Below are 23,697 nucleotides of genomic sequence, written 5' to 3'. Positions count from 1 at the left end.
ATTGTTGCAGAATATTGTGGATATAAGGCACTGAATTGTACACTTTAAATGGAAGGACTATATGCTATGTGAATCGTATCTTAATAAAGTTGTTACCAAAAAAATACATGTTACTAGCCATAGGGGCAGGGGGAGCAGAGAATGGATTAGCCCAAGTCAACTACACAATCTGAAACACAATGTAATCTCTGGGAATGCTTAGTCAGCATAGTAGCAGTAGTGGGATCCTTACTTCTTGCAACATCCCTCAGGACTAGGGTTCTAGGGCAGTGTTTCCAAACTATTTTGATTACATCTCTCCAATATGTGGTTATCTATTTGTACATTATATACGTTTGGATCCGTACCCCAGTTCAGCAGTTCCTAAAGTGTTTTCCCTAGCCCATCACTTAAGCAGTGTGGGAAGAAAGCATTTAAAGTAAAAGAAACATCTACTTATGTTTTTGTTATCTCATCCTTTTACAACATGTATACTCTTTACGTATGCTTTATAATGTGCATAGCATGATAGGCTCTGAGAGTCTTTGAAGGCAGTGACACGGACTACTCTGCATTATACTTTACCTTCTGAAGAGGCCTTGTTTTTCGAGGTAGCACTGGGGGAGTGATGTGATGCGGGGTGCCAAGGGGTGATGCAGACCTGCAGCTGTTGAATCCATTTTCTTCCATTTTCTCAGAACCCTGGGCATTTTCCGAGAGGGGATTGTGTGCTGGTGACTTGGAAAGGTCAGGGCTCCTCCCCACTGGCTCAACAGAGGGTGTGTCCAAGGACCCAGACTGTTCTGGCCTGCACTGGAGGCAGGGGTCATAGGGGCTGGCGTGGCCCCTGTCTGGCTCAGGACTTCTCCAGCAATCTGCCGCCATGGCTGTGGAGATGAGGTCAGGGCTCGAGCCAGGCATCTGTCTCTGAGCATGGTTGCTGAGCGGGCTTCGCAGGGCTGCTGCTGGGCCAAAGTACCTCAGGTTGTTAGCGCAGGTTGCAATGTCCTGTCCGTGCATGTTGAGTCTGGGATGGTGACTCTGAGGCATGGCAGGAGGGGGTTGCTGGTATTGCTGCTGCGGAAGATTATGGTGATGGAGAGAAGGGTATTGGGATTGAGCTTGGTGTAGGTGAGTAGGATGGGGTGAGTTTTCCTGGGCTGGCTGGTTTTTCAGGATTGCTGCAAAGTCACTATGGCTGCCTCTGCTATTCCCCCGGCGGTGACGAGGTTTGCATCGATACCGGCTCTTGCTGCTTGAGGTGGACATTTTGGGACTTCCGGACAAAGGGGATGCCGTGGGAGCCACTTCTGTACTGGGGATGCCTTCAGATCTCAACAGATCTGGCCTGGGAGAAAAGTACAGGTTTAGTTTTAAATACATAAAAACATATTTGAGTTTGGGGAAATGTATCCCAAGCCTTAAAATACACATACCCTTTGAATCAGCAGTCATCTATACAGGCATTTATCCAGTGAAGATAACATATGTGCAACAAAAATGTATGTTTGATGATGTTATGTTACAGTATTGTTTAACATAGTAGAAAATAACATAATGTCCACTTATGGAGGAGTTCCACAATTCCTTCTAGATTTTATTCTGTGCCTTACCAGCCTAGGTACTCAATTGTCTTTATTTTTATTTGATATATTTTTTGAAAGATAGATCTCACTCTGTCACCCAGGCTGGAGTACAGTGGCATGATCATAACTTGCTGTAACCTCTAATTCCTGGGCTCAAGTGATCCTCCCACCTTAGCTTCCTGAGTAGCTGGGACTATACGTGTGTGCCATTATGCCTGGCTAATTTTTCTATTTTTTTGTAGAGACGGGGTCTTGCTATGTTGCCTGGGCTAGTCTCAACTCCTGGCCTCAAGTGATCCTTCTGCCTTGGCCTCCCAAAGTCCTGGGATTACAGGTATGAGCCACTGTGCTCAGCCTCAATCCTCTTTAAATTATAATTCTACTCTACAGGTTTCTTGATCTCTTCCTCATTACCCTAGCTGTCAGCTTGGTACCAATATGCTAAGGTATGGGCATAGATGTTTGTTCATCATCAGAAATCTGTCTGATGATGGATCTGGGCCGATCTCCCAAGGGATAAAGGAAAGAGGTCTGGCATTAGAGAAGGAAACCTCAGGTCAATTAGGTAAGAGGCTAAGTTCAGAGACTTTGGCCTAGACATGGTCTCCTCAAGGGCTGGGAATATGTGCTATCCATTTTTGTATGTGATGGACCCTAGTAAGGAGTCTTGCTCATAGTGAGTACTCAATAAATTTTGAAGGAAGGAAAAGAGGGGAGGGGTCAGAGAAACGAGAAATAGTAGAGAGCCCAGGAGGTTGAGCAGAGACAGCAAGAGGAGGGCTAGTGGGGAGTGACACCGGCATTTGTCTTTGATCCTAAAAGGAGGATGTCCTCTCACAGCTCTGTTTTCAAATGCCTATTGGGCCATTCACTAAGATCACCTGCATGAGGAAGCCAGAGGCCTGAAGGTAAACCTCGCCCACACTGACTCCAAGGCCCACAGATAAACAATAAATGGTTCCTGAACTGATGAACTGATTCAGGGCAGAGTCTCCAGGATTACTAGGAAGAACCACTACTTTCTTCTTACCAGCAGTAGGAAGTAGCCTTATCCTTCTTTGGGACCAGACAGACACAAATCAGGAGATTTTACAGCTCAAGGGTCCAAACGTTTTTGTTTTTTAACAACAGAATTCTTTTCTCAAATTATTTATCATGAGAAACCCAACATATAAAACAGATAGAGTGGAACTGGTTGGCAGGGGGGTGAGCAGAAGCCCCTCCCTGCAGGGCTCCCCCTCCTCACCCTTTCTGCCCCTGCAGTGGCCTCTCAGACACCTCTGTGCAAGCCACTGGGTATTCTAGACCTTGCCTGGAAACCACAGATACAGTCCTGCCTCTACCACATGTGACAAGAACCCAAAACCCAGCCAAAGTGGCTCATGGTCTCACAGCTCATTAGTGGTAGAATCTGGACAAAAAGTCTCTCCTAGTTTTCAGCCTAGCTTCTTGGACAGAGTACAAACTTGAAGGCACATACAAACCACCTTAGGAGATTATAAAAATGAAGATTTTGATTTAGTAAGTCTGGGGAGGGGCCTAAGAGCCTACAATTTTAACAAGGTCTCAGAAGTTGCTAAATTAAGGACCACACTTTGAATAGCCAGAGCTCACAAGAAATAAGTAGGTACCGGGCAGCTGGTAGTGGGTTTTTCTTCTTTTATAGGAAAACTACAGATAAAGGCTTGTCTGGCACAGAATTTCCAGGTTTTATGGGTTTATGATAAGGTGGGTAGGGTATTGTGCTGCTATCAGGAGCTTCTTGCCCCAGATTCAAAAATCTATGGTTAATTGGGCAACTTGTGCTGCAGAAAACGCTTGGTTCCTACTATTACTGTATCCGTTTTATAGGTAAGGGCATCTCAGATCAGAGGTCAGTTGGCTTGTGTCCATCACAAAGCTAGTAAATGACAGAACTTGTAACTTGAACCCAAGTCTTTTGACTCCAAGGCATAGTTCTTTCTCCATTTCAAGCTTCTCCTTGAGGGGTATTTAGACTATCTTTTGGCCTATACTCACTTGTGACAGGCTTGAAAGATCTATAACTGAACTCATCACTCTTCAATTTAGTGTTTAGTCCCTAACTAAACACAAACCGAAACCTAGGCTTAAGGATGCTGAATGGTTTTTCCTCTCCGATCTCCTCGGAAGTCTCTGGACGTCTGAGTTGGTAATCACTGGACTGTCCAAATAATCTGAAACTTAAATGCTTCAAGGGGCAATCAACCGATGGTATGACTCTTTGCAGGGTGCCTTCCTTGAGTTCAGCTAGTTTATTGACTCAGTGTCTACTGGTGGTGTCAAACTCTCTCAAACATTTCTCACAGCTAAAATAAACATGAGCTCATATTTTGAAAAGTTAAATAGTTCTATTTTCTCCCCCAATGCTCTTGGTTTTAACTGTAGGCAGAATGCAGCCGGTGGAGACAGCAGGCAGACTCTGGCCCTAATTAGCACAACAAAAGAAAAGAGGAGTTGGGATTCCCCTCCCCCCAGGGTTGTGCCAGGTGTCATCTGAAAAAAGTTGCTCAGAGTTTGACCAGAAGATGATTAGGGGCAGTTAATAAAAGCAAAATTGGATTAATCCATGTAGTTACTCATTAGTAGTTTAGGTTTATATTGGTCATGCTATGGTAGAATGGCCACCATTTTGATAGCCTTCTAATACATTCTTGGTTTGTGTTTTCTCATTTCCTTTATTCTTACTGCAGTTAGCTCAAGTCTCACTATTGGGTCTACACCCCAGGTTTAAGAACATTTCTTTTCTTTACATTGACTTAGCTAGGATAGAACCAACTCTCTTGTTATTTGGAAGGAATGAGACTCTACAGAGTTTGGTAATAAAAGAATCAGTGGAAAAGAATTCCAAGATTAAACTAATATAAGGCAAACGTGTAGGAAAAAGGGGAAAGTGCAATCTTTTTTACCTATTCAAAAACTCATTTTTTGATTTGATAGGTGATTTCACATGTTATCTTACTTAAACTTCACAAAAATTCCCTGCAGGGGCGAGATGAGGGGAACTATATGGTTAGATATAGGTAATCATCAAAGCTCCAGCTTTTGTTTTTGGTGGTGAGTTTGTAGGCACTTATTACATTATTAAAGAGAACTAATTAAATGTATAAACAAAAGACGGTCGTACATGGACCATTGTGTCATAAATCAAGAATTATGATTGACTCAGTTCTGTGTCCTAGAGTTCGTAAAAATAAAAAGAAATCTCGTGTGCTATAATTATACCATTTTACCCATGAGGACACGGGTTGAAAGGAGTCAAGCCACACAGGTTACAGGGCCGGGATCTGAATCCTGGTCTGTCCGGCCTCTGGTGTATTTCTCTTTCCACTATTCCACGCTAAGATAATACATATCTATGCCTCAGTGAAGGCCAGATTCCTAGAGTCCCTGACGCACTCTCTCACCTTCCTAGTCTTCTATCTAGAGCTGAGTGTGCCAATGATGCGCTACAGAAGTGGCCACTTCCACCATCCTGTGAGAGTGGATTTCTAAGGAGCTATTTTCCCATTTATCTGCGTGTCACATTGGTGCGGGTGTCTCACCGTTTGGTCTGCACCCCAGGCTTGTGAGGCACACCTTTCCTTTTCATAAGTTTCTCCATGGCATTGGGGTGGATTATGGGGCGGACAGGGTGTCTTTTGTAGGTCCCAGGATACTTCTTTTCCACTGCTTGCTCACGCCTGCAGAAAGAAAGAAAAAGTCACATCTCAGTCACTGCGGAAAGGATGGGCAAATGTTTTCACAGGCTAATTCTACCGACAGGTTCTGGCCACACTTAAGAGAAATAGGCACTTGAATAACAAGGCTGCTATTCAGGTTAAAAAAATAAACCAAGATACCAAATTCAAATGAACCTGACTTCATTCTGCCCTTTAGCTCATGAATTCAGATGCTGACATTGACTTTCCCTTCCCCACCAAAATACAACGGCAGAAGTCCTGCTTATTTTCAGTAGCTGCTGTTTGGGTCAGGACACCAGAGTTTTCTTGCCACCATCAGGAATTCCTTAAGCCACTTTCAGGAGCCGACTTACTTCCCCAGGGGGCAATAAACTCCCTCTCATCCATTCCAAGCTCTTCTTGAAATGAGAGCCCCTTCTCTGAGCTATGCAGCCGGAGGAAGTGCAAATGCCTGTCAAGTGCACATTCCCCTATCACTTGTTCTGGAGCAAGCCCACTAATCTGGACATCTCACTGGAGCAGGGGCCTGTGCACGGCACATCCCTTAAAGAATGCTGAATGAATGAATAAAACATCTACCAGTTCTAGTAGCAGCAACATGGAAGAATAGTATATTTCTGCTGATTGATAGACTCAAATCAGTAAGGACAGACACTGGTCTGGATACATACTTAATGAGCTCCTTCTCCCGCATTTCTAGCTGCAGCATGATGGCGCTCAGTTCCATGTACAGATTATTAGCCCGCTCAAGCTTTCTCTCATAGTGTTCACGAATATCCAAAGCATGCCTATCAAAGAAAACACAGGATCAGCAGGCCAACTAACTCGGGGGAGAACAAAGGTCAGCTCAATAAAATAAGAAACAGGAGGGTTTATCGCAAAAGGATTTGCCTAAGGGCCCCCTATTTTTAAGGCTCCCTTGTCCAATGCAAGGACTCAGACAAGATGGAGTGGGAGATGGGAAATGTAAGCTCCCCACTTGGTTTATCCTTGAGGGTCTATCCACCCATCTAGAATAGCCAAGAGGGCCACAGACAAAATCTGAATGTGATTTGTGTATAATGTGTAGCCTTCAGCTTTCTAGTGTTGGCAATATCTCAATAAAAATACAGTATAACATACTCATATGTTAATGGAAATGGAAATATGCAGTTAAAATCAACACCATGGTCACTCATGTATACTTATCTATGGCACAGATTCTAATATAGTGGTTGCTATGGTCTGAATGTTTGTGTCCCCCCAAATTCATATGTTGAAACTTAAGACTGAAGGTGATGGTATTAAGAGGTGGGGCCTTTGGGAGGTGATTATGTCATTGCGGTTCTACCCTTATGAATTGGATTAGTCCTTTTATTAAAAAAAGAGGCTTGAGGGAACTTTTTTGCACATGAAGACACGATGAGCTACCATCTATGAGAAATGGGCCCTCACCAGACACTGGATCTGCTGGTGCCTTGATTTCGGACTTCCCAGCTGCCAGAACTGTGAGCAATAAATTTCTGTTGTGTATAAATTACCCAGTCAAAGGTTTGTTATAGCAGCTGGAACTAACTAGGATGTGATTATTTGTGAACATGTCTTTTATCCCTTAGAACATAAGCATCTTGAAGCTAGGGACCAAATCTTATAAATTTCTGTCCTTCCATGGCACCTAGGACAGTGACAGAATGAACAAATAGCATTGCTCCAGGAACCTTTGTTGCAGAGATATAATGAAAGAGGATAATAGAGTTGGGAGGAGAGGATAAGAAAGAGATATAAAGGAAGGTTAACTTTTAGGGCAACTTTTAAAGAGCACAACAATAAAAAAGCAGAGGTGAGAGGTGTACAGAAAGTGAAATGCTGATTCACAAAGAGGGTTCTTGCTACTGTCTGCAGACCTGGGGATGAAAGGAGGTGGAGGAGAAATTAGCTGACCTGAGCTCTTCTCTGCGCCTTCGAATCAGTTCTTCATCTAATCGGTGTATACAAGTTCCTTCACTTTTGATCTTCTCAAAATGCTTTTTCACCTCTTCTCTCCATTCAGCCTGGGTGAGGACAAATTAGATTTTGTTAATACTTGAGAAGTTTCTTTCTTTCTTTCCTTCCTTCCCTTCCCTTCCTTCCCTCCCTCCCTCCGTCTCTCTCTCTCTCTCTCTTTCTTTCTTTCTTTCTTTTTTTGAGACAGAGTCTTGCTCTGTTACCCCAGCTAGAGTGCTGTGCCATCATCATAGCTCACTGCAGCCTCAAACTCCTGGGGTCAAGCAATTCTCCTGCCTCAGCCTCCCGAGTAGCTAGGACTACAGGCACGTGCCACCACGTCCAGCTAATTTTTTCTATTTTTAGTAGAGATGGGGTCTTGCTCTTGCTCAGGCTGGTCTCAAACTCCTGAGCTCAAGCAATCCTCCTGCCTTGGCCTCCCAGAGTGCTAGGATTATAGGCATGAGCCACCGAGTCCGGCCATAATACTCTAGGAGTTTCAGTCTCTGATATACCCATAAAATCATGTACAAGATTTTTTTCCTGCATGCTTCTAGCAAAGAGCCTTATTCAGAATAGACATCCAGGGCTGGGCGAGGTCAGGAGTTCGAGCCCAGCCACAGTAAGAACAAGCCCTGTCTCTACTAAAAATAGAAAGCATTAGCCAGCCAATTAAAAATAGAAAAAAAAATTAGCTGGGCATGGTGGTGCATGCCGGTAGTCCTGGCTACTGACGCCATGGCACTCTAGCCCCGGCGACAGAGCAAGACTCTGTTTCAAAAAAAAAAGAAACACAGAATAGATGTCGAATAAATATTTGGTGATTGATAGCAAAATATCTCATGCTACTGTATCCACATGCCCTACCCCATTTTCTATATTTCTACTCCAATATGTGATGCCGTCTTTTCCCCAGTTTTCCTGCAGCACTGGCCACCAGAAACATCTATTATGAATAGACTACCATCCCAAGGAGCTAATGAGATTAAGATAATGTCCAGTGAAGGCTAGATGTGTAACTAAATGTCTGTAATTGTGTAATCTTCTCCTAAAACTATTCTATTACCTTTAGATTCATGTTATAAAGTATCTCTCTGGATGATATTATAGTTCTATTTTTAATTTGGTGAGGAATCACCATACTGTTTTCCATATTAGCTGTACCATTTTGCATTCCCACCAACAGTGTACAAGTGTTCCTATTTCTTCACATCTTTGTCAACACTTGTTTTTTTTTTTTTTTTTTTAATAATAACAATCCTAGCAATTCCATTTCTGGGTATTTATCCAAAAAAACTGAAATCAGGATCTCAAAGAGATATTAGCACTCCCAAGTTCATTGCACTATTCAACAATAGTCAAGATGTAGAAATAACCTAAATATCTATCAATGGATGAATAGATAACGAAAATGTATATACATACAATAAAATATTATTCAGCCTTAAAAAAGAAGGAAATTCTCCATTATGTAATGACATGAATGACCCTTGAGGACATTATGCTAAGTGAAATAAGTCAGTTTACAGAAGAACAAATATTGTATGATTCTGCTTATATGAGGTATCTAAAATAGTCAAACTCATAGAAGCAGAGAGTAGAATGATGGTTGCTAGGGGAAGGGAAAATGTGGAGTTGCTAATCAATTGGCATACAGTTTCAAGTATGCAAGATGAATACGTACTAGAGATAAGCTATACAACACTGTGCCTATAGTTAACAATAGGCACATATAATATACACTTAAAATTTGTTAAGAGGGTAGAACTCATGTTAAGTATTCTTGCCACAGTAAAAAAAAGAGTATCTTTCTAGATCATGGAAGAAGATATTCTTAAGTAATTGTGGGTTTATAGAACATTTTCCCCAAATTAGCTGTTTCTCATCTATTTTTATGGAGGAAATTATATTTTAATTATTTATAAAATGATTGTCCTGCTTATCTGTTTCTAATATGCTAGATTTTCATATGTTGTTCATTGGCGATAACTACTGGAGATAACTTTATGCCAGTGGTTGACTTTTAGGCACCAAACCTGCCCAACAAAGTCATCCCAAAGTGAAGTTCCAGAATACACTACTCTATTATTTGATGATTGTCTTTGACAGCAACTAAGCAGTAAAGGAAGGTTTGGTTGAGACGTAGGTAATGCTATTGTCTCAATCATCAGATTGAAGTCATCGAGTAGGAAGGGTAGCTTTAAGAGGCCAAAAAATAATAAGCAAATGTTGTTGACCATAGAAGGATAAGAGAGAGGGTCAGATTTGAGCCTTAAGGGACCCTCTTGTGTAAGAACATAGTGGATCTTAGTACAATACTTAAAGCAAGGACCAAGAAAAGGAATACCTCCCTCTGGTGGTAAGGAATCAAATATCACAGATCACTTTTTTTTTTAATTCTAGGGGAAATAAGCCTTCTTAAATCTAGTTTATGGTTATGGAATACTTAAAGAGAAACTTCTTAAAATTAAAATCTATAAGAAAGTAGATTTCCAAAAAGAATTCCCCACTGGTCAAGAGGGAACAGAATGTATGGGAAAATATCAGGTACTAATAATGCATCGTGTTTTTGGTAGATGTTAATCTGCAGTTCTATCACATATAATCTTTATGTAATAGGATTTCCAATATGAGCTTAATCTGCAATTCAGACATGTCTGGGCATATCTGAAGAAAGGGAGGGATGGCAGGTGTGAAGCCAATTTTCACAGAGACTGAGATGCCTCCGAGAGAACATGCCAGGAGGGTAGGAAGAGTCCTGCATGAAAGCCACTGTCATAGGAGTGAGGGTGCATTTTCCATTGTTTCACTAAAATACCTGAAAAACACTGGGCCGTAACCAGCATCACTCTGTTACCATTCACAACGTGTAACTCAATAGGGAAAGGGACAGTTCATTGCACAAACAGAACAACATGCAACTTTGGAATCTTGAGAACTCCAGAGCTTCTGTTGCATCAGGAGATGGCAGCTCCCAGTGGGTGATGGCAGTGCATTGTGGATGTGGCAGCATCCAATGGATGCCAAGTGGGGACTACAGCCTTTTGGCAGAAAATAGTGATGGCTAACCAACAAAGCAATACCCAGCAGATGCTAGGGGAGGAGACTGCTGCGTCTAGCCAGAGTCAGTGGAAAGCAGAGAAGTTAATACCAGGTTATGTGAGATCCCCACTCCTTACTTGGGATTCCCAAAGTGCATGTGTAGCGGGTGAGGAGTAGGGGAGTGCTGAACAAGGTACTGAAGCCCTATGTAAGCAGGTAAGGGAAAAATCCAGTGAAACTTGGGTTATTATCATCAGTAATATTCTCTTTATGTCCCAGAAAAGGCCTGGGAAAGTCCATAACATTTAGAAAGCTTTTATCTTTTCCAGTCTCCCAGTTATTCAATCACTAGACTAAAGCTGTTACACCCAAAACTTGCTTTTTTTTTTTAATCTCCCATAATACAGTAGTTCCCCTTTATCCGCAGTTTTGCTTTCTACAATTTTAGTTACCTGTGGTCAACCACACTGGAAGGTGATTAGGGATAAGTGCCATTATGAATAGGCCCGAAGGAGCTTGTTCACCTTTCTACCATGTAAGAACACAGTGAGAAGGCAGCATCTATGAATAAGAACTCAGGCCCTCACCAGACATCAAATCTGCCAGTGCCTTGGACACGATATTGGACTTTCTAGTCTCCAGGACTATAAGAAATAAATTTCTGTTTAACAAGTAAGCCACCTACTATTTGGTATTTTGTTGTAGTAGCCTGAACTGATTAAGGCAGATGCCCAATGTACTAAGTTTTCTCCTCCCCTCATTTGCCCTCCTCTCCTGTCTTCTCTACTCTCACTTCACTTCCAATTCTTGCCCTAAGACAACCTTTCTGAGTTCAATTTTAATGCTCCATGCTGTAAGTATCTTGAAAATAAAGGTGGGATGGTTCAAGTGAGGGACCAACTATGGCCACTTAGTTGTCCTGTGCGCAGTGCTTCGCATATGGTAGGTTCTCAGAAGTGATATGTTGGGAGCACTTAAGTAACATCTGTTTAGAACATGAAGTTTTCCAAATATATACAGTTGTACTGACTGTCTCAATGGTGTGTGAATTAGTACTTTCACCCAAAGTTGCTTTTCAAAACTGTCGTATGTATTGTTTTATTGTAAAGGAAGAAAACTGTGATTGCAACCATATCCTACAGTTTGAAAGATTTCCTAGAGAGTACTCACTGTTATTCTCTTTCATTTTACAAATGGGTTAAGTCTTTTTCTACATACTAACAGAAGAAGATACTTGAAAGATCCAGTGTCCCATTCCTACATGTACTTGAACAGATAGGCAACAGTTGTTTTTGTTTTTTTTTAAACAAAAAAACAAAGGGTCTCGCTCTGTTGCCCAGGCTGGAGTGCAGTGGTGCAATCAAAGTTCACTGTAACCTTGAACTCCTGGGCTTAAGCGAGCCTCCTGGCTCAGCCTCCCAAGTAGCTAAGACTACAGGCATAAGCCACCATGCCTGGCTAATTTTTAATTTTTTTGTAAAGACAGGGTCTTGCTATGTTGCCCAGACTAGTCTTAAACTCCTGGGCTCAAGTGATCCTCCCACCTCTGCCTCCCAAAGTGCTGGGATTACAGACATGAGCCACCATGCCTAGCCACAATAGTTTTAATAGTTCTAAAGAAACTATATGAATGCCTATCAAAGAACATAGCAAATATCAGAAGTCAACCTCCTACATACTCTTATTTTTTCTAAAATCAAATACTTTACTTACATAATACTTTCTAAGAAACACTAAACAACTATAGGGGTAAGCCTGACTATTTAAAGATAGAGTTGTGGGGAGAGCTAAGTTTGTGGATCATAGGGAGACTGTTAGAACTTTGGGTAACAGGACAAGAGTCTGATTTGTCACTCCTTAGAAACTACAAAAAAAAGTATGCCTTTATTAAGATATTTCTCAGCATCTAATGGGCAGTGTATCTCCCTGTTTATCAGGCACCAGAGAGGCAAGTATCCAAAGCCTCTGGCTGGGGCAGGTAGTAAAGCATATTTGAGGAGTTTTTCAACTCCCAGGGATGATGTTCCTCTTAAAGACACTTTTCTTGTGAGTAAATTCACCACCCATTGGGGAGGGGGGCTATGAGAAGCAGGTTGAAACACCAATTGGTAATAAAATGTCTTTTCTGAGAACGAATCTTTGAAATGATACTGGAAGTAAGTGGGGAGATGCAATTCACTTTACAAAAATTTATTTCAGAAACAATAGCATTAAGTGAGACAAAGGTATACGAGAAATAAGAAATTAGGTAATACTAGAGTTAAATTCTATAAGCATAAAGCTATAATTTAGGATCATCACGTTTATTTCAAAGGTCCTAGTTCCAGCCGGGCGTGGTGGCTCACGCCTGTAATCCTAGCACTCTGGGAGGCCGAGGTGGGTGGATCGCTCGAGGTCAGGAGTTCAAGACCAGCCTGAGCAAGAGCGAGACCCCGTCTCTACTAAAAATAGACAGAAATTATATGGACACCTAAAAATATATATAGAAAAAATTAGCCGGGCATAGTGGCGCATGCCTGTAGTCCCAGCTACTCGGGAGGCTGAGGCAGTAGGATTGCTTGAGCCCCGGAGACTGAGGTTGCTGTGAGCTAGGCTGACGCCACGGCACTCACTCTAGCCCGGGCAACAGAGTGAGACTCTGTCTCAAAAAAACCAAAACAAAACAAAAGTCCTAGTTCCTTCCCTTTTGATACTGCCCGGGGCTGGAGGGGATAAGAATCTTGTATATACTCATCTCCCACCATTCCCTATCCCTCATGACAGTGGTTAGATGACCAATTCTTACAACATTTACAGCATTTTAATTTAGTAGCCACAAAATTCTTCCCTTCTCCAGATTCATGCCCTTACAATGTGCTGTTGCAGATTCTTTCATCAAGGGGGAAAGCCTGTTTCTCAATGCTTAGAATCTGGGTTGGCCTGTGACTTGCTTTGGCCAATGGGACATTAGCAGCCATAATGAAATACAGGCTTGAAAATCACTCGTGCATTGCGGCTGGCTCTCTTGCTGCATCTGTTACCCTGGAACACCATGTGAACACGCCCAAGCAAGCCTGCTAAAGGACAGGAGGACACATGGGAGAGAACTGAGGTACTCTAGCTAATAGCCAGCCAATCACCAGACTTGTGAACGAGGCCTTCTAGGACCAGCCAGCCTCCCAGCTGACCTGGCAATTGAAGACAAACACGTGAGCGAGCCCACTCAAAACTGGCAGAATTGTCCAGCCCAAACTCCCAACTCACAGAATCGTGAGCTAAATAAATGCTTCTTATTTTAAGCCATGAGTTTTGGGATGGTTTGTAGTACAGTAGAGGCTAACAGATACATTAAATTATATTTTATTTGGAGCTACTAGGTAGCACACTTAAAGATGGAAAAAAAGTTCTCTCTGGGCCTAATTCTATCATGGGCTCTTCTGGTATTTAACTTCCCGCCTCTGTACTTCAGCTTTTCTACCTCAAAGAAAGCAATACTTTCATGTTGGTCAGCAGTAAGTCTAATTCAAATGTATGTACATTATAGTTTTCATATCGTCTTTTCCTTTTTTCTCTTCAACAATTTCACCAGAACCCACCATAAGGATGACACTCTGATACATGTTCTTTTCAAATGAGTTAATAATATAAGTGCTTTAAAAACTCTAAAATGTCATATGTGTAAAGTATCATATTTGTTGTTCCATAATGAATAGAGTTATGTAATTGTTATAACAACAGAATGGCCCCCTTCTAAGAGTTACTCTCTCATTGAGAGTTCCTTATCTGTCTGTTCAGTAGCACCTGGCAGAAAGTTTGCCAACCTACCTGAGACTTGAAGTAAGTTTCTTGTGGGGTGGCAAGTACATCCGCAGACGCAATGTCTAAGTGCATGAGTGTCTGCCGAAAAGAAGGTCGGTTGCGAGGTTTACTTTGCCTAAAAGTAAAAAAGACAGTTTGCACATTTCAGAAATTGGGTCCAGGAGGATTAAGATTTTATTCTACTTTATGAAAAAGATTTTTTACTATGAAACAGCTATATCTCAAAATGGCCATATCTGAGTATAAACTGGCTGTGCTGTTACACTCAGTACAGTTTCACTGAACTGCATCTCAGCACAGTTTTGATGTACTGAAGAGCAAGAGGAAAATGTAATTATGAGATACCTCTAATGACAGGAAATCTAGAATCTGTGACCTATTGATAATAGTCCATTAGGATTGGCAAAGAAATAATAGCTATCATTTACTAAGGCCTACTATTTTGAGATAATCTACCAAATTATTTATAGATTTTAATTAATTACAACACATCAACTCTATGAGTGTTTTCTCAGTTTTACAGATGAGAAAACTGATACTTGGATGACATGCCCAAAATTGCACGATAGAAAAGGGCAGAGAGCTAGTATTTGTACCCAAGATTCTCAAACTCCAAGGCTCCTAGTTTTTCCACCACCAGGAGATTCGCTCCAAATACGCATTCGAGACTTCTCTGCTGTTTTAGAGACAATATTCTTACCATGTCTGTTTCATAAGGATTTTGAATCCATCTGGGCAAGTGGAAGGAACTGGAAGGTGTAGGCTATTGCTTCCAACACCCCAAATAATGGCTGAAGAATCTACATCTTTGTAAGGGATCTCTCCTGTCAGCAGCTCCCAAAGGACCACTCCGAAAGACCTACAGTAGTACCAGGAACATGCACAGAAGACATTTCAGAAATATTGACTTATATTTTAGTTCTTTATTAATTTTAATGAAATCAATACATATTCCCAGCTGTAAAATTCTAATACTGCTATAAGAAAAACAGAAGTATCCGAGAAAACTCAGAAAAAGAAAATCACTGTGGGGTAACCAAGAAGACCAGATATTAAGATATATTATAAGGCCTCAATAATAAACTCTGGTGCATGAATAGACAGCCAGGATAATAGACTGGACTAGAAATCCAGAAATAGACAAAATACATATAGGAATTCAATATATGATCAAAAGTCAGTGGGAAAAAATTGATTAGTCAATAAATGCTGTTGGAACAACTGGGGAAAATAATTAAATATATACATCACCATATATCAAGGATAAATTCCAAATGAATCAAAGGTTTAAATGTGAAAAATGACACCATAAAAATCCTAAAAGAAAACATGGAATTAAAAAAATAATAATCTTGGAGCAGTGAAGCCTTTTAATTTTATTTTTTATTTCATTTTATTTTTTTTTGAGGCAGAGTCCCACTCTGTCACCTTGGCTAGAGTGCTGTGGTGTCAGCCTAGCTCACAGCAACCTCCAACTCCTGGGCTCAAGCGATCCTCCTGCCTCAGCCTCCCGAGTAGCTGGGACTACAGGCATGCGCCACCATGCCCGGCTAATTTTTCTATATATATTTTTAGCTGTCCATGTAATTTCTTTCTATTTTTAGTAGAGACAGGGTCTTGCTCTTGCTCAGGCTGGTCTCGAACTCCTGAGCTCAAATAATCCGCCAGCCTCGGCCTCCCAGAGTGCTAGGATTACAGGCATGAGCCACCGCGCCCGGCCTAATTTTATTTTTTAAGGAATCTATAACTGGTTGTGAGATGAAGGCTTTTAAAACTATGAAATCTAGAAGCCATAAAAGAAGAGATTGAGAAATTAAACTGCATTAAAAAATCTGGTATGAAAAAATCATAAGCAAAAAATCTGGCATGAAAAAATCATAAACAAAATAATAAAATGTGAAAATATCTACGATTTACACAAAAGACTAATCTCCTTAATATAAAAAACACTCTTATAAATTGATAAGAATACAGATCAGAAAACTAAGCCAAGAATATGAATAGTTCACAAATAAGAAATTACAAATGGCTCTTAAAAATATGAATGATGTATAAACTTACTTATAATAAGAGGAATGCAAATAAAACTATATCCAAGATATTGCTTTTTATGTATATGACTGGCAAAAATCCAAAAGTTTAGCACATTTTGTTGGTGAGACTGAGAAAACACTTACACATTTCTGGTGAGAATGTAAATGGGTATAATCCCTAAGGAGGACGCTTTGGTAATAATTACCCAAATCACAAATGATCCCACATTTCTACTTTATCGTATTTCATCTGGTATTACATGCAATTTTAACATATGCGATTATTTTGGTTTTAAGCCTAAAAGTTACTAGTCGCTAATTTTAAGAGTAAAAGAAAAGCAATTACAAGGAAAAATACTGTTAACAGTAAAGACTTATAACCTCAGAGGAAATGTTGATAAAGATTAAAATAAAAAGCATAGCCCATAGGGGGTGTTCAATAAAAGGACAAACAGCCTATACATCTCAAACAGGTCTAGAACACACAACTGTATCACAGCGAAGCACATCATTAATATTGTAATGATGACCTGAGTCACCAGGAATAGATAAACTCTGTTTAATGTATTTTACTCAAGAAGGTGAGAATTATGTAATACATTTCAGTAAGACTTCTATACTAAATGTCGTCTGAAGTAAACTTTCAGTTTTCTAGAAAGTTCAGCATATTCTCTGACGGTCCCCAGATCACTGAATGCATATTCACTTTTTTTTTTTTTTTTGAGACAACAAAGTCTGGCTCTGTTGCCTGGGCTAGAGTGCGTGAGCCTAGCTCACAGCAACCTCAAATTCCTGGGCTCAAGCAATTCTCCTGCCTCAGCCTCTCGAGTAGCTGGGACTACAGGCATGTGCCACCATGCCCAGCTAATTTTTTCTCTATATATTTGTAGCTGTCTGGTTAATTTCTTTCTATTTTTTAGTAGAGATGGGGTCTTGCTCTTGCTCAGGCTGGTCTCAAACTCCTGATCTTGAGCGATCCTCCCACCTCAGCCTCCCAGAGTGCTAGGCATATTCACTTTAATTCCCCTCCTAATCCTTCTTATCATGTATCAGCGCACTGGGTACCCCAGATAATATGAGACTGAAATCAACCAGAAGTGGGAAACACTAGAGAACATTCTGGGAAAGTAAAATTGTTGAAGGAAGAAAGTACTGATACAGTGAAAGTGGGAAAGGGCTTTCTAGTTGGCATAGATGGTGCCACTCACCATATATCGACTTTTTCAGAGACAGGCTCATTCCGTATCACCTCTGGCGCCATCCATGCGACTGTGCCAGCAAAGGACATCTTGGTACTTTTATCACTGAGTTCCTTAGATGTACCAAAATCTGAAATTTTTACTGCATCTGTGTGAGTCACCAAAACACTTTAAAAAGAAAGAAAGAAAACATCCGGATCATTAGTACTAGTGAAAACCATGACTCTAAATGGCTGAAACTGAAGATTTTGTGTGCTTCCCCCTGCCTTGTAGAATTCTGCTTGCAATTTCCAATGTTACTGGGACGTTGACTAGACACTAGAAACAGCATCATTCATACTTCTGAGGCAGTTTGCGTAGTGGGGTTTTAACACTTGGCTTTATCCTGCCTCTATTACTTGCTAACTATGTGACCTTCGCCAAGTCACTTAACTCTTCTAAGCTAGTTTGCTTATCTGTAAGATGGAGACACTTCAGGTCACATTATCTTACTCACAATTCTAAAATGCAAAAAGCTCTCAAAACGGTTTATAAATTTTTTTTTATATGTGCAAGGCAAACTCACTTCTTTATCCCATTTTGTGTAAATATCATAGTTTTCCCTACAGATATGTAAATGTGGCTGACTTTAGGGGTGCTGCTCCAGACTTCACTAGATGTCTGAAGCTAATGCACTCATGTTACCTTTCTGAAATCGTCTGGCTCCAAGAATTTTGGGTAAAGGATTATGGACCTGTAATAATGACCTCATTGAATTTTCATTTCAATTAAATGAAGATATGTAAAACACCTGTGATCAATAAATATTGGTTTTCATTTTTGCCTGTTTTAGCCAAGCTACTAAGAAAAACACTTCTTTTAAACACTGTTAAAATGATAGCCAACTAATATTAAGAATGAGACCATAACACTAGGGATTCATTACATTAAAAGGCTAACATGTATGCTGGGATTTCACTACTGCTGATAAGGAAAAGCAGGAATAAATCTAAGCTGTAGGTTCCACATAAGTCATGCTTTCCTTTTCATGGTAGTTATCTCAACTGGGACCTCGGGCAAACTGCTTTTGCTGGCCTTAAAGAGGAATACGATCTGGTGCCACATCCGAAGTACTGGCAGCCTCACACGCTACACTGAATGCACTGGAAACAACCTGTTCAGAACTTTAGAATGTTAATGAGTTAGGGTTCCAGAGGCTTAATGATATGGGAACCTATTTTTAACAAAAAGAGGCTTAACACTCAAACAGTATCAGAATCGAAAAGGTTAGAAAACAGAAAACATCTTTATCTAACCCCTCCCTTCTCCCTTTGAACCAGGAACTTCACATTTGCCAAGCTCACCCCCCCAATGTCAAAAGCTCTCTATTTACCAAAGAATGCTTACAATTGCTTTAGAATACCTTCATCCACACCCTGGTTTTGCACCTGATATGTTAAATTAATATAATTTAGGAGTTTTGATTTAATGGTGTTAGTAAAAATGCACAAGAATTAAAATATTATGGAATACCTGAGATAACTGGAGAATTGATGGTATCACATACCATGAAAGTCAGAAAAGGCAATAAGCCCCCAGAAAGAGGGAAATTTTTCTAGAACTTCCTCTTCTGCCTCTGTTAGCATGACAAGAAGGAATGAACTTGGAAACTAGAGATAATATAATGTTGGAACTTTTTCTGAAATCTTCTCTGAGACAAAGTTGGGGTCACAAACCCTGCCGATTAATGTGGGCAATAAAATATCTTGTTACAGTAAGTGAGATTGATCTTGTCTTCCCAAAGTTAGCTTGAAACCCAAAGAGGCTGAGGCTGCCAGGGGTGGGGTGCGATCATGAACAGAGGGAAAGGCTTATTAGATAACCAACTTATTACTCTAATCTTTAAGTGACAAGAGTTAAGGACAGTAGCCTGTGATTTTAAATATTCTAAGATTTCCTGGTTCCTTGCCTCTAAAATTAATTCTCAAGAACAAGATGGTGAAAAAGGTGATCACTCTTAGAGGCCTTCGGCAAGTATTAATATTTCGTATACTTTACGTGTTATGCAGTGGATGGCAAAAGCACCTGGTTGTGTTAAGAAGGAATGAACACTATATAACAATGTATTTGCAAGTAAAGCAAGGAGGGGATTGTTCAGTGAACTAAGCACTGTAATAAACATTGCTGAGAATGATGGTGATAAACAAGACCTTCCTTTGTAGTTTACAATCAAGGATTGGTTTGTATCTTTCACAAAGAAGAGGCAGGATTCATTGTGAATCCCTTACCTTCGCAGAATGAGGTAGGGTGCAGTAGTCTTTAGTTCAGAAGTTCTGGGTTCAAGTCCTAGCCCCATGACTTTTGGGCTGAGCCCTAGTTTCGCTTATATAAAATAGGAATAATGATACTTGTCACATCTATCCTACACAGTTTTTGCCAAGATCAAAGAAGATATGATAATGGATATTTAAAAAGTTGTAAACCATGAAAGCACTATGCAATATGTTGTTTTTTGTTATGTTTTGTTTTGTTTTGTTTTGTTTTTTTTTTTTTTTTTTTTGAGACAGAGTGTCACTTTGTTGCCCTGGATAGAGTGAGTGCCGTGGCGTCAGCCTAGCTCACAGCAACCTCAAACTCCTGGGCTCAAGCAATCCTACTGCCTCAGCCTCCCGAGTAGCTGGGACTACAGGCATGCACCACCATGCCCGGCTAATTTTTTCTATATATATTTTAGTTGGCCAGATAATTTCTTTCTATTTTTAGTAGAGACGGGGTCTCACTCTTGCTCAGGCTGGTCTTGAACTCCTGACCTCGAGCGATCCACCCGCCTCGGCCTCCCAGAGTGCTAGGATTACAGGCGTGAGCCACCGCGCCCGGCCTTGTTTTGTTTTGTTTCATTTTTGAGACAGGGTCTCGCTCTATTGCCTGCACTAAAGTGTAGTGGCGTCATTGTAGATGCAACCTCAAACTCCTGGGCTCCAGTGATCCTCCTGTCTCAGCCTCCCAAGTAGCTGGGACTATAGGCACATGCCACCATGCCTAGCTAATTTTTCTTTTTTTTGTAGAAAAAATAAGTCTGGCTATGTTGGTCAGGCTGGTCTCGAACTCCTGGCCTCAAGCAATCCTCCTGCCTTGGCCTCCAAAAGTGCTAGGATTACAGGCATGAGCCACAGTGCTTGGCCCCACAAATATGTTTTTGAAAAGAGACTAATCCTCTGCTTCTCTAAACCAAAATCTGATGAGAAATAATAAAAATATTGTTTACAAATAGGAGCTACACTGAAATATACCATTTTGTCAATTCCTTTCTTCATACAATTTGGGGAACTGAATAAACACTCCACTGAAAGTGGTTATTAATAGCCAAGGAATCATTTTGAAAACAGATTACTAGAAACAACTCTGCTTCCCTCAGTTAACCAGCTTTTATTTTCCTTAAGGGCACCGGGAAACTTCTGTTCATTTCCTTCTTTGCTTAGATTCTAGGAAGCTCAAAGCCAAGTATGTAGTCCACGTCTAACAACCTAAAGTGTATTCCTATGGCATACATTTTGTGAACAAGTTTTAGTTGTAATGTTCTTATTTTTTCTTTGCCTTTGTTTCTTATTCATCCATTTTTATCCTGTTGTATACAATTATGAAGCTCAGTTAAAAAATTTATTTTGAACACAATAGGAAAACAACAAATCAAGCCTTCAAGTGGGAAAGTTCAGCATTGATTATCTAAGATGATGGAAAGTGAATGCTTCTGATAACATTGAATATATATTATATGTGAGACAGGGTCTTGCTCTGTCGCCCAGGTTAGAGTGAAGTGGTGTCATCATATCTCACTGCAACCTCAAGCTCCTAGACTCAAGCGATCCTCTTGCCTTAGCCTCCTGAGTAGCTGGGACTGTAGGTACACACCCCCACACCCAGCTAATTTTTCTTTTTCCTTTTTTTAAGCATGAAGCAAGGTTTGTTGAGGAGAGAAAAATGGGATTACAGAGCAAGGCCAAGATACAGGTTCACAGAGCAAGAGCTCAAGATACATTTGCCACAGATGATGAACAGACCCCTTGTTGTAATAAAAAAAGACCTCTTTTTTTTTTTTTTTGTATAGAGACGGGGTCTCACTTGTGTTCAGGCTGGTCTCAAACTCCTGACCTCAAGCCATCCTCCCACCTCAGCCTCCCAAAGTGCTAGGATTACAGGAATGAGCCACCGCACCCAGCCAAATAATGAATATTATTTCACAGCTGTACAATTTACCAGCATCAAAAGGGAAAACTAGTGTCAGGTACCTGGAAATATATGCCATATAGGTAAGTAAGTAGGTCAACAATAATCCAAAAGAAATGCACAAAAGAATTACCCACTGTGCCGATTTCACCTGAACTGAAAGTATGATGTCTGAAAACTTCAACTGTGGTTGATAAAAATTCCTTATTTCAAAATAACAAAACAAAATAGCTGAAAAATTAGCTCCAAAACTCACTTGGGTGATTTGAGATCACGATGAATAATCTTATGGAGGTGCAAATAATTCATTCCACTTGCAATTCCTGTGGACCAGTCTACTAGCAATCGAGGCGTGATCTTCCTGCCAGCTCTCAAGACCTCGTAGAGTTGTCCATGGGCACAGTATTCCATGATAATACAGTAACATGGGGCCTGAGTGCAAACACCCCTTCCAAGAAAACACAAACATGTACATAAATACACACATGCATGTATACGTATTTATATTTTAAGAATATTTAATAAATTTAACAAAAACCAATTCTATATCCAAATTTTTCTAAAATATATATAGATAACAGTTCCTGATTCTTAAATTAGCATTAAAACCTCTCTAGTGTACGGATTTCTCTGTTATGCGCATAGACAATTTTTGTTTGTTCACTCCAGATATCTATATGCTGTGCTGTCTGTGTCTGGTGACTTTTCTGTGGGACTATTCCATTCTGGGACAAAGAACACCCTTTCCTGAGGTTTGTGTGGGCTGGATAATGTGTTGTTTTAGATCGTTAAGAATAATTTAAAATATCTTCCTTTTAGACTTAAATGGAGGGTTTTATATGTAGTGTTCAGAAAGAGAATTCAAACAAAATATTGCCATTTTTGATACTATGTTGAATTTTAAAATACTCAAATTTAAAACTACACTGAGGACCAAAACAAAGAGTCAATTTTCTATCTTACATAGTCTTTGGAAAACATTTGTTTGGAATAAAAATAATGTCATACAATGTATTATATATCTATGTAGCCTCTATTTTCATCAATTCCTACAACTTACCTGAAGCATTTCCTGGAGTATTCCAGTCTACAAAGATCTTTGTCTTCTCTAGATTCCTATGATATATAGCAGCCATTATTTTTTAATTTAGAGATAGGATCTCACTCTGTCGCCCAGTGATCAGAGCTCACTGCAACCTCAAACTCCTAGGCTCAAGTGATCTCCCCACCGTAGCCTTCAGAGTAGCTGGGACTATAGGCAGGTGTCAGTCACCATGCTTGGTTAGTTTTTTCGGTAGAGATGGGGGCTCACTATGTTGCCCATGCTAGTCTAGTTTTTTTACATGCAATTTTTCTCTCCCCATGTAGTTATAGGCTCCTTGAAGAGAAAGACATTCAAGTTCTTTTCTCTCTACCACAAGGCCTAGAGGTTCATAGCAAATCCTTGACAAATGTTTCTTAACTTCACCTAAACTTTCTTAGCTGAAAAAAGCCTTCACAGTAACATGTGCAGAGTTGTGGAGTAGGAGGAAAGATACCAACATGAGAGAACATCTAGTTTTCAGGCATATATCCATGTTTATTTGTCTTATTTAATTTGCCCCAAACCATTGTAAGATAGATATTACCTTTTCCATTTTTATAGGTAAGGCTCAGAGTGAGAAAGTGACTTGTCTTAATCACAGCTAGATCCTATTAAGAAGTGACAGAGCTGGGATTCAAATTCAGTCTGTCTAACTTCAAGGCCCTTTCCACTCCCCATACTACACTTCTTCCCCTGTAGCTCCCCCCGCCCCGCTACCCCCTCACCAATCCTCAAGAGTCAGGACCTTTCAGCTTTTTAACTTCTGTATAGACAAGAATATTGGGGACTCCTATGTTAACACCATTATTTCATGAAAGAGGGAATGACCATAACAACTCTACTTCACAATTTTCTCAGGATGAGAGAAGAAAAATTACCATGTGCAATTCTCTGTGTCACATCTCTTATGGGTATATATGCTTTCCTTTGAAATTCTCTAGAAGAGTTAACAGAGTACTCTATCTGTAAGACACCCAGTTAAAGTCTTCAGCCAGTTACCAACTCATGCCCTATCTCTTATGCTTCTGTGAGTGACGAAAGAATTTAGAGGCTGTGGCTTGAGGCGCTGATCATGTGAAGATCTTATAATGACAGTAGGATATGAAGTCT

At 40.3% G+C, this 23,697-nt stretch overlaps 1 protein-coding gene across 1 annotated transcript in view; it reads right to left on the bottom strand.

Moving 5' to 3' along the window:
• MAP3K13 (mitogen-activated protein kinase kinase kinase 13) overlaps positions 1-23,697 on the bottom strand; it is a 122,786-nt gene that overhangs the window by 12,009 nt on the left and 87,080 nt on the right. The window contains exons 4-11 of the mRNA XM_045539852.1: positions 21,760-21,951; positions 17,310-17,468; positions 14,769-14,927; positions 14,075-14,183; positions 7,187-7,296; positions 5,938-6,054; positions 5,129-5,266; positions 565-1,327 (exon numbers count right to left, since the gene is read on the bottom strand). Coding sequence (XP_045395808.1) covers positions 565-1,327; positions 5,129-5,266; positions 5,938-6,054; positions 7,187-7,296; positions 14,075-14,183; positions 14,769-14,927; positions 17,310-17,468; positions 21,760-21,951 — 1,747 coding nt within the window. The remainder of the gene's footprint in view (positions 1-564; positions 1,328-5,128; positions 5,267-5,937; positions 6,055-7,186; positions 7,297-14,074; positions 14,184-14,768; positions 14,928-17,309; positions 17,469-21,759; positions 21,952-23,697) is intronic.

The sequence above is a fragment of the Lemur catta genome, chromosome 1, assembly GCF_020740605.2.
Source record: "Lemur catta isolate mLemCat1 chromosome 1, mLemCat1.pri, whole genome shotgun sequence".
Classification (NCBI taxonomy): domain Eukaryota; kingdom Metazoa; phylum Chordata; class Mammalia; order Primates; family Lemuridae; genus Lemur; species Lemur catta.
Note: the sequence above shows the minus strand (reverse complement) of the source record. Positions and strands in the feature narration are given on the sequence as shown.